General features: G+C 44.9%; 1 protein-coding gene and 2 long non-coding RNA genes across 3 annotated transcripts; all 3 read left to right on the forward strand.

Moving 5' to 3' along the window:
• Positions 1-1961: 1961 nt before the first annotated feature.
• On the forward strand, positions 1962-3196 carry LOC134442304 (uncharacterized). The gene is made up of 3 exons (XR_010033363.1): positions 1962-2161; positions 2264-2360; positions 2465-3196. It is a non-coding gene; the product is annotated as an uncharacterized LOC134442304 (long non-coding RNA).
• A 5988-nt stretch (positions 3197-9184) lies between these two features.
• Positions 9185-11018, forward strand: LOC134442305 (uncharacterized). The gene is made up of 2 exons (XR_010033364.1): positions 9185-9749; positions 9852-11018. It is a non-coding gene; the product is annotated as an uncharacterized LOC134442305 (long non-coding RNA).
• A 2833-nt stretch (positions 11019-13851) lies between these two features.
• Positions 13852-18090, forward strand: LOC134442306 (ubiquitin carboxyl-terminal hydrolase 47-like). The gene is made up of 7 exons (XM_063192541.1): positions 13852-13929; positions 14053-14181; positions 14591-14686; positions 14950-15081; positions 16413-16541; positions 16685-17045; positions 18025-18090. Exons 1-6 carry the CDS (start codon positions 13852-13854, stop codon positions 16775-16777), a joined length of 657 nt encoding a protein of 218 aa, XP_063048611.1. The 3' UTR covers positions 16778-17045; positions 18025-18090.
• The last annotated feature ends 229 nt before the right edge of the window (positions 18091-18319 follow it).

Consider the following 18319-nt stretch of genomic DNA (forward strand, 5'->3'; position numbering starts at 1 on the left):
GAGATGCTGCTTTTGGTGTGTGTTGAAATCCTGATGGTAATCAAACGGTTCTTTTTTTGGCGCAGCTTTGATTGATCAGAGCTCGTGAAGCACGATAGTGAAACATATAATTTCCTACTATATTTGGACAATATTTTTGTCCCCTGTTTGAATATTGTGTTGGTGGGGTTTTTTTTCAGCCCTGTTCGTAACATGACTAGACATTTGGTGTAGTGTGGGTCGGAGGCTTGTGCACTTGGTGGCAGTAATCGATCGATGTTGCTTGAACTCTGCCTGAACCCGCCCCAAACCACGAGCAAGAGTGACGTGCTTCCCAAAACAAAGGTGAACTAGCTAACCATGCTATTCGTTCCAATTCCGACAGTAGTACCAAAAATACTGGATAAGAGAAAGATAACGCAAACCACACCCACTCAATGCAAAAGCGTGGGCTGTAGCAACCCAATGTAAGTAGGCTGCCGGATGTGAGTGCCCGGATATCCGCCCGAGTATTTACGTCAATTTTACCTCAGCTACTCGATTTCGGTCGTGTATTTACGACAGTTTAACTTCAGCTAGGCCTACTTGATTTCGGTCCGATTTGAGCTACATGGGCTCAAGTTGGGTCTCCTAAGGGGGCGTTGTCCCCTCCTTCTTCTTCTATTTTCGAGGTGTTTGCTCAAGACATGCGCTACCGCCATCTACAGCGCTAAGGGGGCTTGATTTATTCTCAACCTCAGGACTCCGAACCGAAGGTCTCCTAAGGGGGTGTTCACCCGACATAAAGTGGATACCGGAAAAGAAACAAAATGACGCCTCTTCCTTTGGATCTACTTTCTTTGGTAGTACTAACGAACAGCCCCTACTTCGTTTTGCAGGAACACCTGAGTCGTTCGCACCAACATCGGACGAACGACTAACTACATTACTTGTAAACATTGGGACTTTGTAAGTCCGAACGAAGTGTTCCAGAAACAATTTTGTCGCAGCTGGGTCGTTAGTTGCTAAGTTAGTTAGCAACGAAGGTTTCGAGAATCTTAGCCCTGCATGTGTGTTTGTTTACATTTGGGGGGGAGGCGACTAGGAGCTGCTGCAGGTGATTCTCATAACATGAACAATTACCACGCCTCCTGATCATCCAATCCACGGAACCACCACCGGACATAAAAATGGAACAGAGACTTACCTGAACTGTCAAATCCCGGGAACCGACCGCTGGCTTCCTCGTCTGAGCTGTGGACCTTGCTACCCGACCGACGTGGACTCCTGGGCCCCGCTGCTGATCCCCCTTGGCTGCACCGATTATCATACAACGCACGCAAGTATTCCTGAAAGGGACGTTATTATTTCCTCTCGTATGCTCGTCTGGTTGATCGTCATTGGCGGTAGCCAAAGACCACTTTACTGAGGATCTGTCTCTCCCTTAGCCGAACACCGGACCGAACGCGACGCCGACGCCGAGGCCGAGGGGAATCCAGAGGGGGACCTGTCTGAGTCGGGAGTGTTTCCGAGTCCACGCCGCGGAGCCTCCCCATATGGCAATCCACAGCTTTGGTGCAGGAAAGTACCAGTTCCAAACTCTGTGTGTTTGTGCTTGAAATTGTTTCCTGCACATACTTGACCTGTCGCTAATTCCTGGTCTGTCTTCTGCCGAGGTCCAGCGGTTTCCGGGATTCCCAGTGACGTCACTCGCTCCGTCCGCAAGCCACGCACCTGGAGGGAACCCCCTAGGCAACCACGCCCCTTTCTCACCACGGGACAGACTTAACTGGCCGTGCGCGGTGACTGTGACTGTCTCTGAGACTCTTTTCTAATACCCTTTTGATTTTGAGTTATTGGTGAAAATTGTATTTATTTTGTCAGCGTTACCATCTGAAACTAACCTATTTATCCTGTGACATTAGTGTATAGTATTGTGTGTCTGTGTTGGCATCCCATTGACGGAAGGTAACAGTGGTTGTGCCACTTAAGTTTGAGATGCATTTGGCTGTGTGCGTTTAGTCCTATTGATGTTGTATACGCAACCTAAGTAATTTGGGTCACTTCCTTCTAGTGGTGGCGTATCCATACCCCACGGGAAACCGGTTGGTAGAGAGACTTCCCTGAGCATTGGCATCGCGGAGAGAAAGCGTGCTTTGAGCGAGGGTCGGCATTGCAGAGAGAAAATTGACTACGTGTGAAGGTAAATGGTGGCCGGTTCTTGTTTGACTTGGCTGACTGGACATTTGCTGTTACTTCCATGCTTGGTTTACAAGTTGTTCACTTAGGGTAATTTTCCTTACAGTTGCGACTACAACCACATCCTACAAAAAACGGGTGCTTGCTTCAAGACGTCATATGAACCGGTGTTTAATTGTGGAGTGCGGAAACTTCGCGACCAGGTAAATTAATCAACCGTAATGCTTTCCTGCTTCGTGAGGCGTTAATAGAAATGACCATAATATCTGCCCTGTCTTACGCCTATGTGTGGATATTGTTTCCACAGCCGAAGGTGGAGGTGCCAGTGGGACAAGCTTCTTGGCTGCAGCTCCAGCGTGCGCTGTGGTCACTGTTTCTCTCCCTGGAGATTTGACTTGGACTGTGCGCGCCCAATGCGCTTGAGCGTGCGGGTGCGCGTGTGACTGTGTGAGCGTCTGTGCACTGTGTGGTGCCTACACTCGGCGCAGGCCGCAACTCTGACAGCGTGTGATTGTGTGTGTGTGGGTGCGTGTGTGTGTGTGGGGTATTAGTGGGGTGGTCTAGGGAAAAGTGCAATTTTACATTCTTTGACTAAGTGGATCGTTTTGTTCTTTTTTTCTTTCTTTTTCTTATCTGGGGTTAGCTGTGAAGACATCTGGGGACAGGTTGGCTTTGGGGGGGTCAGTCCGATTGGGAATAGGCAGACCGCTGGATTGCTGTGCTTTGCTGTGAAATCTAGTTATAGTGGGGTGCGGTTATTTGTTTTCTTTTGGGGTATTTTGTTGATTTGCATGTTTGTTTATTTTCTATGCATGGTGTGCTCTCATCCTTGTGCCTAACCCATTCTGACTGTACTAGCTGACCTGTCACTCATCCCTCCTATTTGTGACCTGAGAGGGGGTAGCACAGCATAGTCCCATACCTCTTTTGTTTTGTTTGTACCAGTCCTTAGGACCACAGTCGACTGGGCCCAGTGCTGTACCATCTGAATAGGCACAGCATCAGATTGCTGTGAGTTTGCAGTGCAATATTTATTCTTTGCTGTGCGAAGGGTTTGATTTATTTTGTTTGCGTTTGCTATATTTTTGGGGTGGATTTATTTTGTTTGCATGAGGGTGCGGTGTCATTGCTGTGCCTAGGTCCGCTGATTCCATACTGTGCCTTGTCCATATTGTGGGCCCTAATTTCTGTTTTATTTAATGTTCCTTTTATCCACTTGGTGCAAAGTATTTTAACTTTGGAAATAATAATAAAAACAATCAGTGTACTTGCATCACCTGTGTGTTTCTAAGTTCTCTTTTGAATTAGTGGGACAAATAAGGCGGGGATCAGGTTCCTTCCGGTCACATTTGGCGTAGTGGCGGCACGATAATAATATCACTGGTGATGTGAGTATACTGATTTTGTCATTGTGGGATTAATGTTTTAAGGTGAGTGTGAATGTGTGCGTGGCTGTAGGGAGAAGAACAGTGGCCACAGGGCCAGGGTGGTTTCATTGAACGACTTATTGGGCAGAGAATATTGCGTTAAATACTGTACGTAATACACCGAATTTAACATTACCTATTCTCTTTGCTAAGCATTCAGTTTTTGTTGGATCTGGTGGTAAGACGTGTGCAACTTAGGAGTATAAGATGTCAGATGACGAGCAACCACGTGAACCATCCATGGAAGAGCAACTTAGGCTCCTTAGGGACCAGGTCCAGCAGTTACAGACAGACAACCTTCGGCTGAGGGGTACTGCTGCTGGGGATGGAGATAGACGGTCGGAGACGGGTTCTACTTCTGGGACAGGAGAGAGACCACCGGCTGAGGACCCACCTGCTTCCAGGTCAGAAAGGTACATTTACTTGCCTAGAGAAAGGAAATGCCCCCGGTTCTCTGGACGAGCTGTAGATTCCCTACCGGTAGTGGAATGGGTAGAGGAAGCCCGTAGGTCTTTGGGTATGAGACACATGTCTAGACAGGAGCAAGCATTATTTATTCTTGATCACTTGGATGGAGAGGCTAAGAATGAAATTTGTTTTCGTCCATCCACAGAAAAAAATGACCATGAACAAATATTCAAAATACTCATTGAAATTTATGGTTGCACAAAGTCATTCATCACCATACAAAAACAATTCTTTCAAAGAAAACGATCACCAGACGCAACTCTACGGGTATACCGAACCCAGACCATACAGTGCGAGACCAGTTTGCAGAGAACGTAAGAGATGGGCTGCTGCGCAGAGAACTGAAACGTTCTATTCGGCTTAACCCTGATTCTTCTTTCCTCACCATTCGCAGCGAAGCAGTCCGCTGGGTAGAAGAGGGGGAGCATGTGAGTTTGCCAAGGAGCAGAGCCTACTCGTGCGACTCTAGGGCACAAGTTATCGGTGAGTGTAGTTCGCATTCCACATCTGCCCATACAGTAGAATCCCACTCTGCATCAGTCACCCCAGCTAATGAACTAGATGAGCTGAAGGAAGGCCTCCGTCAGCACCAAATCCAGTTAACTGCCATTTTGGAGAGATTGGGTCCCGCCCAACACCCTCCCGCTCAGCACCCTCCTACTCAACGTTATGCTCCTGGTGGGCCCCGGCGGCGGCCATTGCAATTCCATCCAGATGGTCGTCCAATTTGTTTGCGCTGTGGACAACCTGGCCACATCGCTAGATTCTGTCCAAATGGGGGGAGGGTCAATGCGGACCCTAGTGCGCGGCGGGGACCAACAGCCTCTGTTCAAGAAGTGGAAGTCGTGGCTAATGTGGAAAGCCAGCAGGGAAACTAGTGCCCCCTGGTGTCAAGAGCCAGCCATCAGTTGGGGGTGTTGAGGGCTCAACTATTTCATCTACACATTTAGGGAAACTTATTGGGACATGTCCAACAGTCAAGGTAGACATGGGGGGTGTTAAGGTTCACTGTCTCCTTGACACCGGTTCAATGGTGACGACCATCTCGGAAAGGTTTTTTAATGAACACTTCAAAACCGAAGAACGACTACAGCAATGTAACTGGCTACAGTTCCGAGCAGCCAATGGTTTGGATTCCCTACCTTGGCTACTTGGAGTTGGATGTGACTGTATTGGGAAAGACACTTGGTGGCATGGGCATCCTGGTGGTTAAGGATCCCACCTACCCACTGCAACAGACCCGTAAACCACAGATTCCTGGGCTTTTAGGGATGAACATAATCAGTGGGTGCTATGAAGAACTTTTTAGCCACCACGGATCATCTCTATTTCGGACGGACCTGGTGCAACAAGCAGACTGTGTGTGGCAGGAAGCACTATCAGAGTGTCACAGGATTGATTGCTTGTCACCCTCTGGACTTCTGGGACGTGTGCGGGCGAAGGGGCACGTCCCTATTCGAGTCCCAGCTGGTACTTTGAAGATGATACCCGCAAGTTGCACCCAGCAGTTTGGGCGAGTCCTTCATTCTGCTTTATTCGAGCCCAGTTCTGACTCTTTTCCTGAAGGCTTGTTAGCCTCCCGCGCCCTCTTGTCATTGGAAAGGGGTGAGGCCTTGGTGCCAGTGGTAAATGTAGGGACCCAAGACATCTGGTTACCCCCCAACACTACGCTAGGGGAGTTATTTGCTGCGGAGCTCAAGTCGGCTCACAATGCGGTGACTTTTGAAGAGTGCAAGAGCTCACGTCCGGTCATTAACATCAACACTGTGGCTGCCAAAACTGAGTCACTGGACTTGTCTGACGTGTCATGGCCCACGCTCCATCCAGACCAAATGCAGAAAGGGAAAGCTCTCTTGCTAAAACACAGTTCGGTATTCAGTAAAGGTGATGGGGATTTGGGCTGTGCTGATGTGATCCAGCATGAAATACCTCTGCTAGACCAGACCCCGGTTCGCCAGCGCTATCGCCGTTTACCACCTTCGCAATACGAGATGGTGAAGGCCCATATAGGTGAACTTTTGGAGAGTGGGGTGGTCCGCACCAGCTGTAGCCCCTATTCTTCTCCTATCGTCGTGGTCCAGAAGCGAGATGGCTCTATCCGACTGTGTGTTGATTATAGACAACTAAACGCACGAACAAGGAAGGATGCCTTCCCGCTTCCTAGAATCGAAGAATCACTGGATGCCTTGTCTGGTGCGTCCCTATTCTCAACACTTGATCTTGCTAGTGGATATAACCAGGTCTTGGTGGCTGAGAAGGACAAACCCAAAACTGCGTTCTGCACACCATTCGGCCTGTTCGAATTTAATCGGATGCCGTTTGGTTTGTGCAACGCGCCTGGAACTTTCCAGCGCATTTTTGGAGATGAACGCTTCCAGTCCCTTCTGTTGTACCTCAACGATATTGTGGTATTTTCTTCAACTTTTGATGCCCATCTGGAACGTTTGGACCTTGTTCTTACTAGGTTGCAACAGTACAACCTCAAGTTGAAGTTGAAAAAGTGCCATTTCTTTCAGTCGGAGGTAAAATATCTGGGGCACATCATCTCTGCGAACGGCGTGTCGACGGACCCTGAGAAGATCCGGGCTGTGGCTGAGTGGAGGCGTCCAACTACCCTTACAGAGCTTCGGTCATTCTTGGGCTTTGCCTCGTATTACCGTCGCTTTGTAGAGGGTTTTGCGCATTGTGCAGCCCCTCTACATCGATTGGTGGGTGCCCTACAGCAGGGTAAGAAAAAGCATGTGGCCATTCAAGATCAGTGGGATGATGGCTGTGAGAAGGCCTTTCAAGGACTGAAGGATAGGCTGGTGCGGGCGCCAGTTCTCGGGTATGCAGACTTTTCGCGACCATTCATCGTTGAAATAGACGCCAGTCATGCAGGCCTCGGGGCGGTCTTGTCACAAGATCAGGAGGGCCGGAGGAGGCCAGTTGCTTTCGCCAGTCGCGGTCTGCATCCATCAGAACGGAATATGTCGAATTACAGTTCGATGAAGTTGGAAATGTTGGCACTCAAATGGGCAGTGACGGACAAGTTCCGTGAGTACCTGTTGGGAAATAAGTTCACAGTGTTCACGGACAATAATCCTTTAAGTTACTTGCAGACCGCTAGGCTTGGGGCAGTGGAACAACGCTGGGCCTCTCAGCTCGCCCTCTTTGATTTTGAGATTAAGTATCGCCCAGGGGCCGCCAATAAGAATTGTGACGCCCTTTCCCGCTTGCATCCCCAGCCACAAGTGGCATTGGTGAGTGAGGTGGCGGCAGGGGTCAACGTTGCCTCCCTTCTTGGTAAGAGCAACATGCCTCATGGCCGACACTCGCTAGCCATGTGCCTGGCTACTGATGCCTTTCCCACAAGAGGCCCTACAGAGTTGAAGTCACTCCAACAAGCCGATCCATTCATCGGTTGTTTCCGGAAGTTTTGGGCGAGGGGGAAGCGACCCAATCGTGAGGAACGTCAAACCTCCACCCCAGAGGTCGTAGAACTGGTCCGGCAGTGGAAAAGAATCCGTGAGCGTGAAGGGGTCTTGTATCGGCTGGTTTACCCACCGGATGGAGGGCACAGTGTCTTGCAACTTTTGCTGCCCCAAGCATTGCAGGACGAGGTTCTACGTGCCCTACATGATAGCCAAGGGCACCAGGGTTGTGAGAGGACTCTGAAGCTTGTGCGCCAGAGGTGCTATTGGCCATTCATGACATCGGCAGTGGAGAAGTGGTGCCGGGAATGTTCCCGTTGTGTCGTTGCGAAGGAAGCGGTGCCAAAGATTCGGGCATTCCCAGGTACCTTGCTCGCGTCCCAACCCCTTGACATAGTGGCAATTGACTTCACGGTCCTGGAACGAGCAACCGATGGCCGCGAAAATGTCTTGGTTGTTACCGACGTTTTCTCCAAGTTTTCTCAGGCATATCCAGCGGCAGACCAAAGGGCCTGTACAGTTGCTCGCCTGTTGACGGAACGATGGTTCTATGTCTATGGAGTCCCTCGACGAATTCATTCCGACCAAGGCAGAAACTTCGAGAGCGAGCTTTTGCGGAATCTTTGTGCTTTGTATGGGGTGGAAAAAAGCCGTACCACCCCTTACCATCCTTCCGGAAACGGGCAATGCGAGCGGTTTAACCGCACCTTGCACGACCTTCTTCGAAGCTTGCCTCCTGAGAAAAAGAAAAAATGGCCACAACATCTGCCTCAAGTGCTATTTGCCTATAACACAACGGTTCATTCTTCCACGGGGTACTCACCCTATGAGCTTATGTTTGGGCGGAAGCCCCACTTGCCCATTGACTCCTTGTTGGGTGTCCCAGAGGAGGAAGAATCTGAAGAGACGATGGACGATTGGGTCAAGGCACATCAAGCGCGACTGCGGTCAACTTACCGTTCAGCACAGCAACACTTGGAGAAGGCAGCAGCGCAGCGGATACACCAGCAGCCAGAGCCGAATGCAGCACCTCTTCCTGTGGGCGCCACGGTTTTCCGTCGGAACCATGTTCTGGGTCGAAATAAGATCCAGGACATATGGGCCTCCACCCCCTATCGGGTGGTGCGATGTTTGGATGACAGTGGAAGGGCCTATACCATTCGTCCCATAGACGAAAGCGGTGAGGAGAAGAATGTTCATCGGACTGAGTTGAGGCTGGCTCCAGCGACGTACACCCCAGCCATATTCCCTCCAACACTTTCGTGTCAGAGAACAAATCCGCCTGCGTCTGGGGCAGAAGAAAATCAAGAGGAAGAGGAGGACCAATCCGTGTGGATTAGCTCCCCCCCTGATGGAGAGCTGGAAAGATCTTCCTGCATTCCAGGTTCCGAAGTACAGGATGGTATAGAGGCAACAGTAGCAGTACAACCCACCCCAGCAGAGAGCACCCCACCTTCCCCAAGACGAGACCCAGCTCAGTCAGTGAGTGAAGTGGAAACAAGTGGTCCAAGGCGTTCCAATCGAACCACCGCAGGACATCATTCCAACCCACATAACTTGCCGCGGTCCATCAGGTCAGTTCAAGGAGTTGACACACGGGATGGTGCAAACACATCTGAACCTTCCGCCCAGACCCAACCTCACTTTAGACCCTGGCAGTAAACCGAGTGCATGTACCGTCACCGGGACGGTGACGTTTTAAGGTGGGGGCGAGTGTGGGCAGCATGACCCTGGTATGGTGAAGCATTGTTGGTAATCATCTTTCACGGACACATATACACTGATTATCGCATACATGCATACATGATTCACAAAGGTAAACAATTGGTTGAGGACGAGTTGTCACAGGAAAAGTGGGAAGGACCGACGCCGTGACTGGAGAGTACCATTGGAGGCGCGGTGGCTAATTGATCAGCTGGCAGGTAATCATGGTGATGTCTATTAGTATACCTGAGCGTTTGGGCACTGGTTCTTTGGCTTTGCTTCTGAAGGCAGCAGAACGTTGGAGCTGCGAGGAGCGTGTCTGTGTTGGCATCCCATTGACGGAAGGTAACAGTGGTTGTGCCACTTAAGTTTGAGATGCATTTGGCTGTGTGCGTTTAGTCCTATTGATGTTGTATACGCAACCTAAGTAATTTGGGTCACTTCCTTCTAGTGGTGGCGTATCCATACCCCACGGGAAACCGGTTGGTAGAGAGACTTCCCTGAGCATTGGCATCGCGGAGAGAAAGCGTGCTTTGAGCGAGGGTCGGCATTGCAGAGAGAAAATTGACTACGTGTGAAGGTAAATGGTGGCCGGTTCTTGTTTGACTTGGCTGACTGGACATTTGCTGTTACTTCCATGCTTGGTTTACAAGTTTTTCACTTAGGGTAATTTTCCTTACAGTTGCGACTACAACCACATCCTACAAAAAATGGGTGCTTGCTTCAAGACGTCATATGAACCGGTGTTTAATTGTGGAGTGCGGAAACTTCGCGACCAGGTAAATTAATCAACCGTAATGCTTTCCTGCTTCGTGAGGCGTTAATAGAAATGACCATAATATCTGCCCTGTCTTACGCCTATGTGTGGATATTGTTTCCACAGCCGAAGGTGGAGGTGCCAGTGGGACAATCTTCTTGGCTGCAGCTCCAGCGTGCGCTGTGGTCACTGTTTCTCTCCCTGGAGATTTGACTTGGACTGTGCGCGCCCAATGCGCTTGAGCGTGCGGGTGCGCGTGTGACTGTGTGAGCGTCTGTGCACTGTGTGGTGCCTACACTCGGCGCAGGCCGCAACTCTGACAGCGTGTGATTGTGTGTGTGTGGGTGCGTGTGTGTGTGGGGTATTAGTGGGGTGGTCTAGGGAAAAGTGCAATTTTACATTCTTTGACTAAGTGGATCGTTTTGTTCTTTTTTTCTTTCTTTTTCTTATCTGGGGTTAGCTGTGAAGACATCTGGGGACAGGTTGGCTTTGGGGGGGTCAGTCCGATTGGGAATAGGCAGACCGCTGGATTGCTGTGCTTTGCTGTGAAATCTAGTTATAGTGGGGTGCGGTTATTTGTTTTCTTTTGGGGTATTTTGTTGATTTGCATGTTTGTTTATTTTCTATGCATGGTGTGCTCTCATCCTTGTGCCTAACCCATTCTGACTGTACTAGCTGACCTGTCACTCATCCCTCCTATTTGTGACCTGAGAGGGGGTAGCACAGCATAGTCCCATACCTCTTTTGTTTTGTTTGTACCAGTCCTTAGGACCACAGTCGACTGGGCCCAGTGCTGTACCATCTGAATAGGCACAGCATCAGATTGCTGTGAGTTTGCAGTGCAATACTTATTCTTTGCTGTGCGAAGGGTTTGACTTATTTTGTTTGCTGTTTGCTACATTTTTGGGGTGGATTTATTTTGTTTGCATGAGGGTGCGGTGTCATTGCTGTGCCTAGGTCCGCTGATTCCATACTGGGCCTTGTCCATATTGTGGGCCCTAATTTCTGTTTTATTTAATGTTCCTTTTATCCACTTGGTGCAAAGTATTTTAACTTTGGAAATAATAATAAAAAACAATCAGTGCACTTGCATCACCTGTGTGTTTCTAAGTTCTCTTTTGAATTAGTGGGACAAATAAGGCGGGGATCAGGTCCATTCCGGTCACAAAAATAAAAAAGTAATTAGAAGCCTTGCTGTCATGGATGGTCATTATCTACCATGTCTCACAATATCAGAAAACATAATAGTCTTTCTTTACCATAGCAACACGATACGGTATGACAAGTCAAATGTCTCTGTGCTGTAGGTTTCTGAATGGCAAGGAACTATTTCACCAACTGCTTCGATCTTTGTTCCAAAGTCCCCAGAAATATTTACCTTTTGTCAACATTACAAAGGCTCTGTCAATAAGTTATGGTAAGATTCACCTTTTGTTAAAACAACTTCTGATTTATCATGATTGGTGAATTTTAAAACTAAAAATAATTCATAATCAGACCACAATATGTTGATAATGTATGAGAAAGTCCTGAACAACATGTTACAGCAAGTGGCACAGGTAGGCTACTTATATTCTATATTCCATATTTAATGTTTGTAGCATGACCAGTATCTCATAGTTAGCATTTTCTTTCCTTGGAATAGGCCTATATTCAGGAGATCTTGTGGAAAACAGTGAGGTGTCGTACTGACTCTCAGGGTGACAGCAGAGTACTTGCCATCAATGCTGAAAACATTGTGAAGTATTCAATATGGTGAGATTGATTTTCCTATGTTTGCTAACATGATGAAACATATTGTACATGTATATGGACACAACAGATAGTCCTGTTGTTGTAGGTTGAACTTGACAGGCTTGAGGGCTTTTTCCAAACCATGGAGTTTGGTAACGATTGAGTGTAATGCAGTGGCTGTGATGAAAAGCACAAAAAACAGTAGGAAATGAAGGATGAAAAGACAATGAAGTATGGCAAAACCATTTTAACTCTCTCTGACTCTAGGTTGCAGAATAGTTCAAATGACAAGCAGCTACTTGAACCACAGTCAACTGACAGCATAACAAAATATTACTCTATCTCAAATGGTAAGTTCCACTTGTTTTGTTATGAGCCCTGAGGAAGACCTGTAGGCCTATGTGAGGTCGAAAAATGTTGGCTTTTTTAATGTAACCACAGCCCAATTAAAGGCTTTTTAATGTAACTTCCCGTATGGACACTGTGCTTGGAGTGCCTGGATGAACTTCTCTCTTTTGGTAAGATCCGCTTGTTTTGTTAATTTTCATGGGTGAAACTGAAACTGGTTGGTTCGTTATGTCCATCAAACATACTGTATCTTGACGTTAGTGTGGGAACATAGTAAGCAGCACATAAGCAGCACTCTAATCTACAGGAGAAATTATACCATTTGAGTTGATGGCATCATAAGAAAACATTAAAAATCCCAACTATATATAGATTAGAGTGCTGCTTATATGCTGCTTACTATATAACAAAAAAGCAGAACTTAAGAAAAGAGAGAAGTTCATCCAGGCACTCCAAGCACAGTGTCCAAACGGGAAGTTACATTAAAAAGCCTTTATCCTCCCACAAAAAATGGGTTTGAAAAGGACTATGGGTTTTCGTGTTTTTGTATAATATATTTTTCATAATAATCTTGGGGGAAAATACAGAGATGCTGAATGCTGAAGCTGCACCTACAACTGCTGCTGGAAACATGCAAAGAAGTGAGGAAGCTGCACTCATATCATCAATCCACTCTGCATTGCCTTTTCTATTTTGTGTATTGTGCACCATTTTGTAGCTTTGCACTATGACCAAAAGCTCATAGTTCTGTGGTTTATAGTTATTTGAGCCTTATTTATTTTAATTCTGGCCACACATCTACTCTATATGTTTCTTTGTTTACAGTTTTTCACAATGGATTTAAGAACCAAGGCACTACCTGCTACCTAAATTCAGCATTGCAGGTCCTCTTCATGACTAGTGAATTCAGAGAGGCAGTGAGAAGGTACAGAGGTGACAAATATATCTCTGTCTGTCTCTCTCTCTCTCTCTCTCTCTCTCTCTCTCTCTCTCTCTCTCTCTCTCTCTCTCTCTCTCTCTCTCTCTCTCTCTCTCTCTCTCTCTCACACACACACACACACACACATCATTCATTTTCGAAGTGTAGTATAAATACCTGTACATGTTATTGTTTTGGCACCAGTCGCATTCACTTTCAGGGATTGCTGCAGGTCTCATTGCAGACTTCAAAACATCATGCTGAGAACAGCCGATGACAAAACAATAAAATTATGTCAGTCTTGTGAGTGGTGGGGATTCAAAAAAAGAATGAAAGAATTGCATTACACAGTGTTAAGGAAAAGCAGCAGGCCTAGACAATTCCAAGTCACAGGTCTACTGACAATATTTTTTTATTTCCTGCATTACAAGTGTTCAATGGGGCCACCACATGTAGCCTATGAAATAACAACATAGGCTAATGGTAATCTTAGTCAATTTTACTCCGTACACATGAGTGAAATGTTCTCAGGAGAGCTGATTGATGTGTTAATTGATTCCCGAAAGCGATGCTCTGCTGTGACTGCCAACTCAAAACTTGAGAACAGAATACCTTTTGATAGGTTACAATGCAAAACTTAATTTCAAATAGTTACCTGAGTCATGTTATGGTGAAGCCCCCCCCCCTCCTTTTATGTAACTTATTATTCTGTAGGTTGAAGAACTCCTCAAATGACAACGAGTTACTTTACCAACTGTGTCATCTGTTTTAAAGTCTAAGTGATGGTCAGAAACCTGCTGGTGTATCTACGGTCAACATAACAAAAGCTCTGTCAATAAAAAATGATAATATATATCTTGTGGGAAATTATTTTTTCTCAATCATCATGCCTAGTCCAAAGTTTAATCAGATGGCAATATCTTCATGTCAGTGTATAAACAGCAAGATGCTGTAGAGTGGTTCGAGAAAATCCTGAATGTGTTGTCACCAGAAGCCACAGAGGTAAAATTTCATACCTAATATTTTTACATGACCAGCTTGTCTTATTTAACACATTGTGTTGATAATATTAAAACTGTTCAATATTGGTTTAAAAATAAATTAGAAACAACATATTTGATGCAGGTGTACAAGGGAACCTTACGAAGAACATTGAGATGTCTGCCAAACTCTCACACTGACTCCCAGAAGGACAGCAACTTTTATTCCATTCCACTTTCCATCAACGCCGAAAAGGATGGTGAATTCAAAGTGGTGACTGTTTTTCTTGTTTTTCTTGCATATCACAACTTGTTTAAATGTCACTGTGTAGTTTTACTTGTGTATTTGCTGCCCATTCACAGTTGTGAACTTTTTCATGAATGCTAGTGTGGTAAGATCAGATGGTCTTTTCAGCCAGACATGTCTTTGATGTCTATGACTGGTAATTCAAAATAGTGGATTTACAGAAAGAGGTTCCACCTTATTTTAATTGAACTGTGTACATTTTCCATGATGAAAACTGTGATGGTGGTAGTTATGGTAGGTAACTGTTCATGAAAATATTACATTTGTGAAGGGACATTATCAATTATGGAAATAGATTACTTAAATAATTACAAACTGGACCATTAAACACATTTTGTACATTGCTGTAACAAAACTGACTGTCCTGTTGTTGTAGGTTGATGGACTCGAGGACTTTTTCCAGACCACAAAGTTTGAGGAGGATGACTGGTGGTACTGTGATGAATGCGGCGAGAAGAAAGACACTGAAATAGTGAGCGCCTTCGTAATTGCAGAGTTTAAATACTTCATTTTAATTTGATTGTCCAGTATGTTACTGGATTTTATCCTATCAAACTCTATACCAATAATTTATTGTTTTGAATTCCCCATAGAGTAATTGCCGTGGTGTGGACTTAGCCAGATTCATACTGTAATGAAGAATATAGCAATGTTTAATTTTTGTGATATGGTGTAGCCTACACAAATCGCTTTGTTGCCTCATGCTCAGAGATGAATATGTTTTTGCTCCTACAGCGTTTTAACATCCAGAAGTACCCCACCGTACTGATTCTTCACCTCAAGCGCTTTTATTTTGACTATTTCCAAATGGGATATCAGAAGAACTCCTGCCAAATGGATATTCCTCTTGAGCTTGAGTTTTTTCAGGTACATACCATTGGTTCAAAATGGTTCTTAAATATTGATGAACTGACAGTATGCTTATTCTATTAACCTGCAAAGATGGAAAAAGATGTGGCCTAATATCTATCAAATGTGAAATATCTATTATTATATTATTATCTCCATCTGTGTAAACACAATTGCTTCAAACACTCCTGTATGCCTCAGTCTATTAAGCTACTGAATAAACAGGGAAGCAATGGGATTGAATGAGTGGCCCTCTTGTAAATGTATCATTGTTGGTGATGGAATGAAGTAATGACTAGGAGGGGGTTAACTGGGAGGGGGATATGCATGAATGAGTATATCCTTGTTCTTTCTTTTTTTAAATTATGGAAAGTTAGATATTATATGTGTTTTTGGTTGGGGATAGGGTGATGTTGTGGGGATCCGAGTTGGGATGTGATCCTGTTTCGCTTCATCTGTCTGTCCATGCCTACATGTCAATGACAACATATCTGTCTGTCACGCGGGGGAGATTTATGGAGGGAAGAAGGGGAGAGGCAGCGACATGGAGGGAGAGAGAGAGAGAGAGAGAGAGAGAGAGAGAGAGAGAGAGAGAGAGAGAGAGAGAGAGAGAGAGAGTAAGTGGGAAAGGAGAGAGATTGAAAGAGTGTAGCCCATGGGTGGGTGTCTCAGTTTCCCTGAAATGAATATCATCACAGCAATGATGGACATTAATACAGGTATAGCGACTCTTCATCTACCTGCAATAGGGTGCATCGCACGCCCAGAGTTTTGCAAAGCCTTGCTTTTGCAGAATTGCTCATTTGTGCTATCACAACTTCTTTGTAAAATGTTGGCAAATTTGAGTTCATGAAGTTTATAAGGGAGTGATGATAGTGCAAAGGTACAATACAGCAAGAGCAGAGTGAGATTTTGCAAGGTTTTTATTTTTTAGGGGCGTTTGATGCAACCTAACCTGCAACTGAGTTTGAAAGTGTTCGATATAGTATATACAGTAGGTAGGCAGACAACAAAGATGTCATGTGTTGGGACAGGGAAAGGATGAGGGGTTGTTGTGGGGGTGCACTGAAAACCCATGCCACGGTATCCTGCTGCTTGTGTAATCTGCCAGTCAATTTTGTCTTTAAATATGTTGCTCCTGTGACACAGTTGCATGGGTACTGTTTTGGGCACGTTTTCCATACATTCTTATCATCAGTCATTCACTTTCATTCAGTCTAAAATCTATCGCTGACCATAAAGTAAAAGCTTTAACTAATTCATAATCTGGAATGAGGCCTTTCACCTTGACCTTCTGCCTTTCTGCCAGGTTTAAAAGCAGCCATAAATTCACTATGTGTTTTACATAGGACTGCCCATATGTTCTGTATGCCATCATCAACCATAGAGGAGTATACGGAGGTGGTCACTATGATGCTTACATCAAGCCTCCTGGAAATGATCACTGGTACTGCTTTGACGACTCTCGCGTAACAGAGGTACATATAACTGTTTTTGACAAATGCTTGTACGTAGGAATGTGTTAAAGTCAATGTATACATTACAAATAAGTGTTTGTGTAAACCTTGTGCATGCCAACAGAACATTTCTTCAAAAAATAAACTGTTTTACTTCTCTACAGATCACAGGAAATGGCTTCTTAAAGGGGTACTGGAATTATAATCTGTTGTTCATCTGTAATTACTGCATATTCAGTCTTTCCCGGGTACGATGAAATGTCTTCTTGTTGTTGTTTTTTTTTCCTGAAGGTCAAGGACTGCTTACATGCTGGCATATAGAAAAAGTGAGTGTACTCACATCTATAGTAGATCTACAGTTTGTGTGCACGAAACATTTGATTTGTGGTTGAAAATCGAAAAGTCATTCTGTGTGTTTGTGCTTTGAAGAATCCTTCACATCATCTACTGGGCAAGAGGTCAACACCACAGAGAACTATTCTGAAAACTCGCCTAACGCTGCAACAGAAACGGAGGAGCACAGAAGTGAGTTTTCTTGTATGATATTTCGTAAAAATTGTACATAATATTTATTTTGATATCAGGGGTTACTCAAAAAGAATACACTGACTTCACTGCACAATATTGTATGAAGTCTCATTTTTGTACCGTAGCCTCCCCGTTCACTCTTTGCTGAAAAGAGTCAGCTGCATTGTAACAACATAGTTATTACATTACAGAGAGCCTTAAGTAACAGGTTGAGATGTGATGGTCATAAAATGTTTGGTGACAGTAAGACAAAAAAAGGGTCTATGCAAAGGATTCAGGGAAAACAAGAACAATTCACAAGTACTCTAGCCATAATCTGACTGTATCTCTTGTGTTGAATGTGATCACATTTGGATTGTCAGCCATTCAACTTAGCATCAAAATTTTGTTATTCATCGTCTGAAAATGCTTTCTGTTCCTAACCCTTGTAAGGTGTTCGTGTTTTTGTTACATAGAAGGTGTTCAGGTCATTTTGACCCAGGCATATAGAATAATAATTTTAAAAGGGAAAAAATCATAGCTCATATTCACCCTTATGTCTCCCTCATTATGCTTGAGAATTTCTTGTGTAGCCTATATATGTTGTTAAGAGTGAGAGATAGGCCTATATAGAGAGGAAGATAAAGAGAGAGTCAATAATTTTCATTTCAGATTCATGTTCCTCACTTAAAATGAGGCAAAGCCAGTGAATTTCAATGTGAAAGAATAACAACTGATACTATTTTTCTTAAGCTAAAAACGGGTCAAAATTACCTGAACGTCTTACATAAAGAATAAAGAAGAGATGAAGAGTATGGTGTTCATCTCTCGTATCCAATTGGTTTTGTGCAGATCCAAACACCATTGTCCAGTTTTGTCTAAAAATCATCACCGTCTTCATGAAAAGAACATTTTCAAATAATTTCAGATTTCGTTGCTCAGTAGTACACAAGTTATTATTTTCGGGGTTAAACTTGGTTGTTTACAATTATTTCAGGTGTGTTTGCATCGGGAGAATCCTTATCTCATCAAGAAGAAAAAGAAGCCACTCCAAAAAACCTTGCCGAAGCGCATACAGCAGAGCATGAGGTACACAAATATCTGAAGTATGTGAAGTCGAAACATAAGCCTTTGTCCTGCACCTTCTCCTGGGATGTGCACAATCTTCACCTTTGAAACAAATATGTGGGGCCTTTGTGAAAGTGTACTGTTTAAGGAGCAAAATAAGAGTAGGGTCAATGCATATTCATTTAATCAAAGCCACACACTTGCATCTCAATACAATTTCGAAA

Source organism: Engraulis encrasicolus, unplaced genomic scaffold (assembly GCF_034702125.1).
Source record: "Engraulis encrasicolus isolate BLACKSEA-1 unplaced genomic scaffold, IST_EnEncr_1.0 scaffold_145_np1212, whole genome shotgun sequence".
Taxonomy (NCBI): domain Eukaryota; kingdom Metazoa; phylum Chordata; class Actinopteri; order Clupeiformes; family Engraulidae; genus Engraulis; species Engraulis encrasicolus.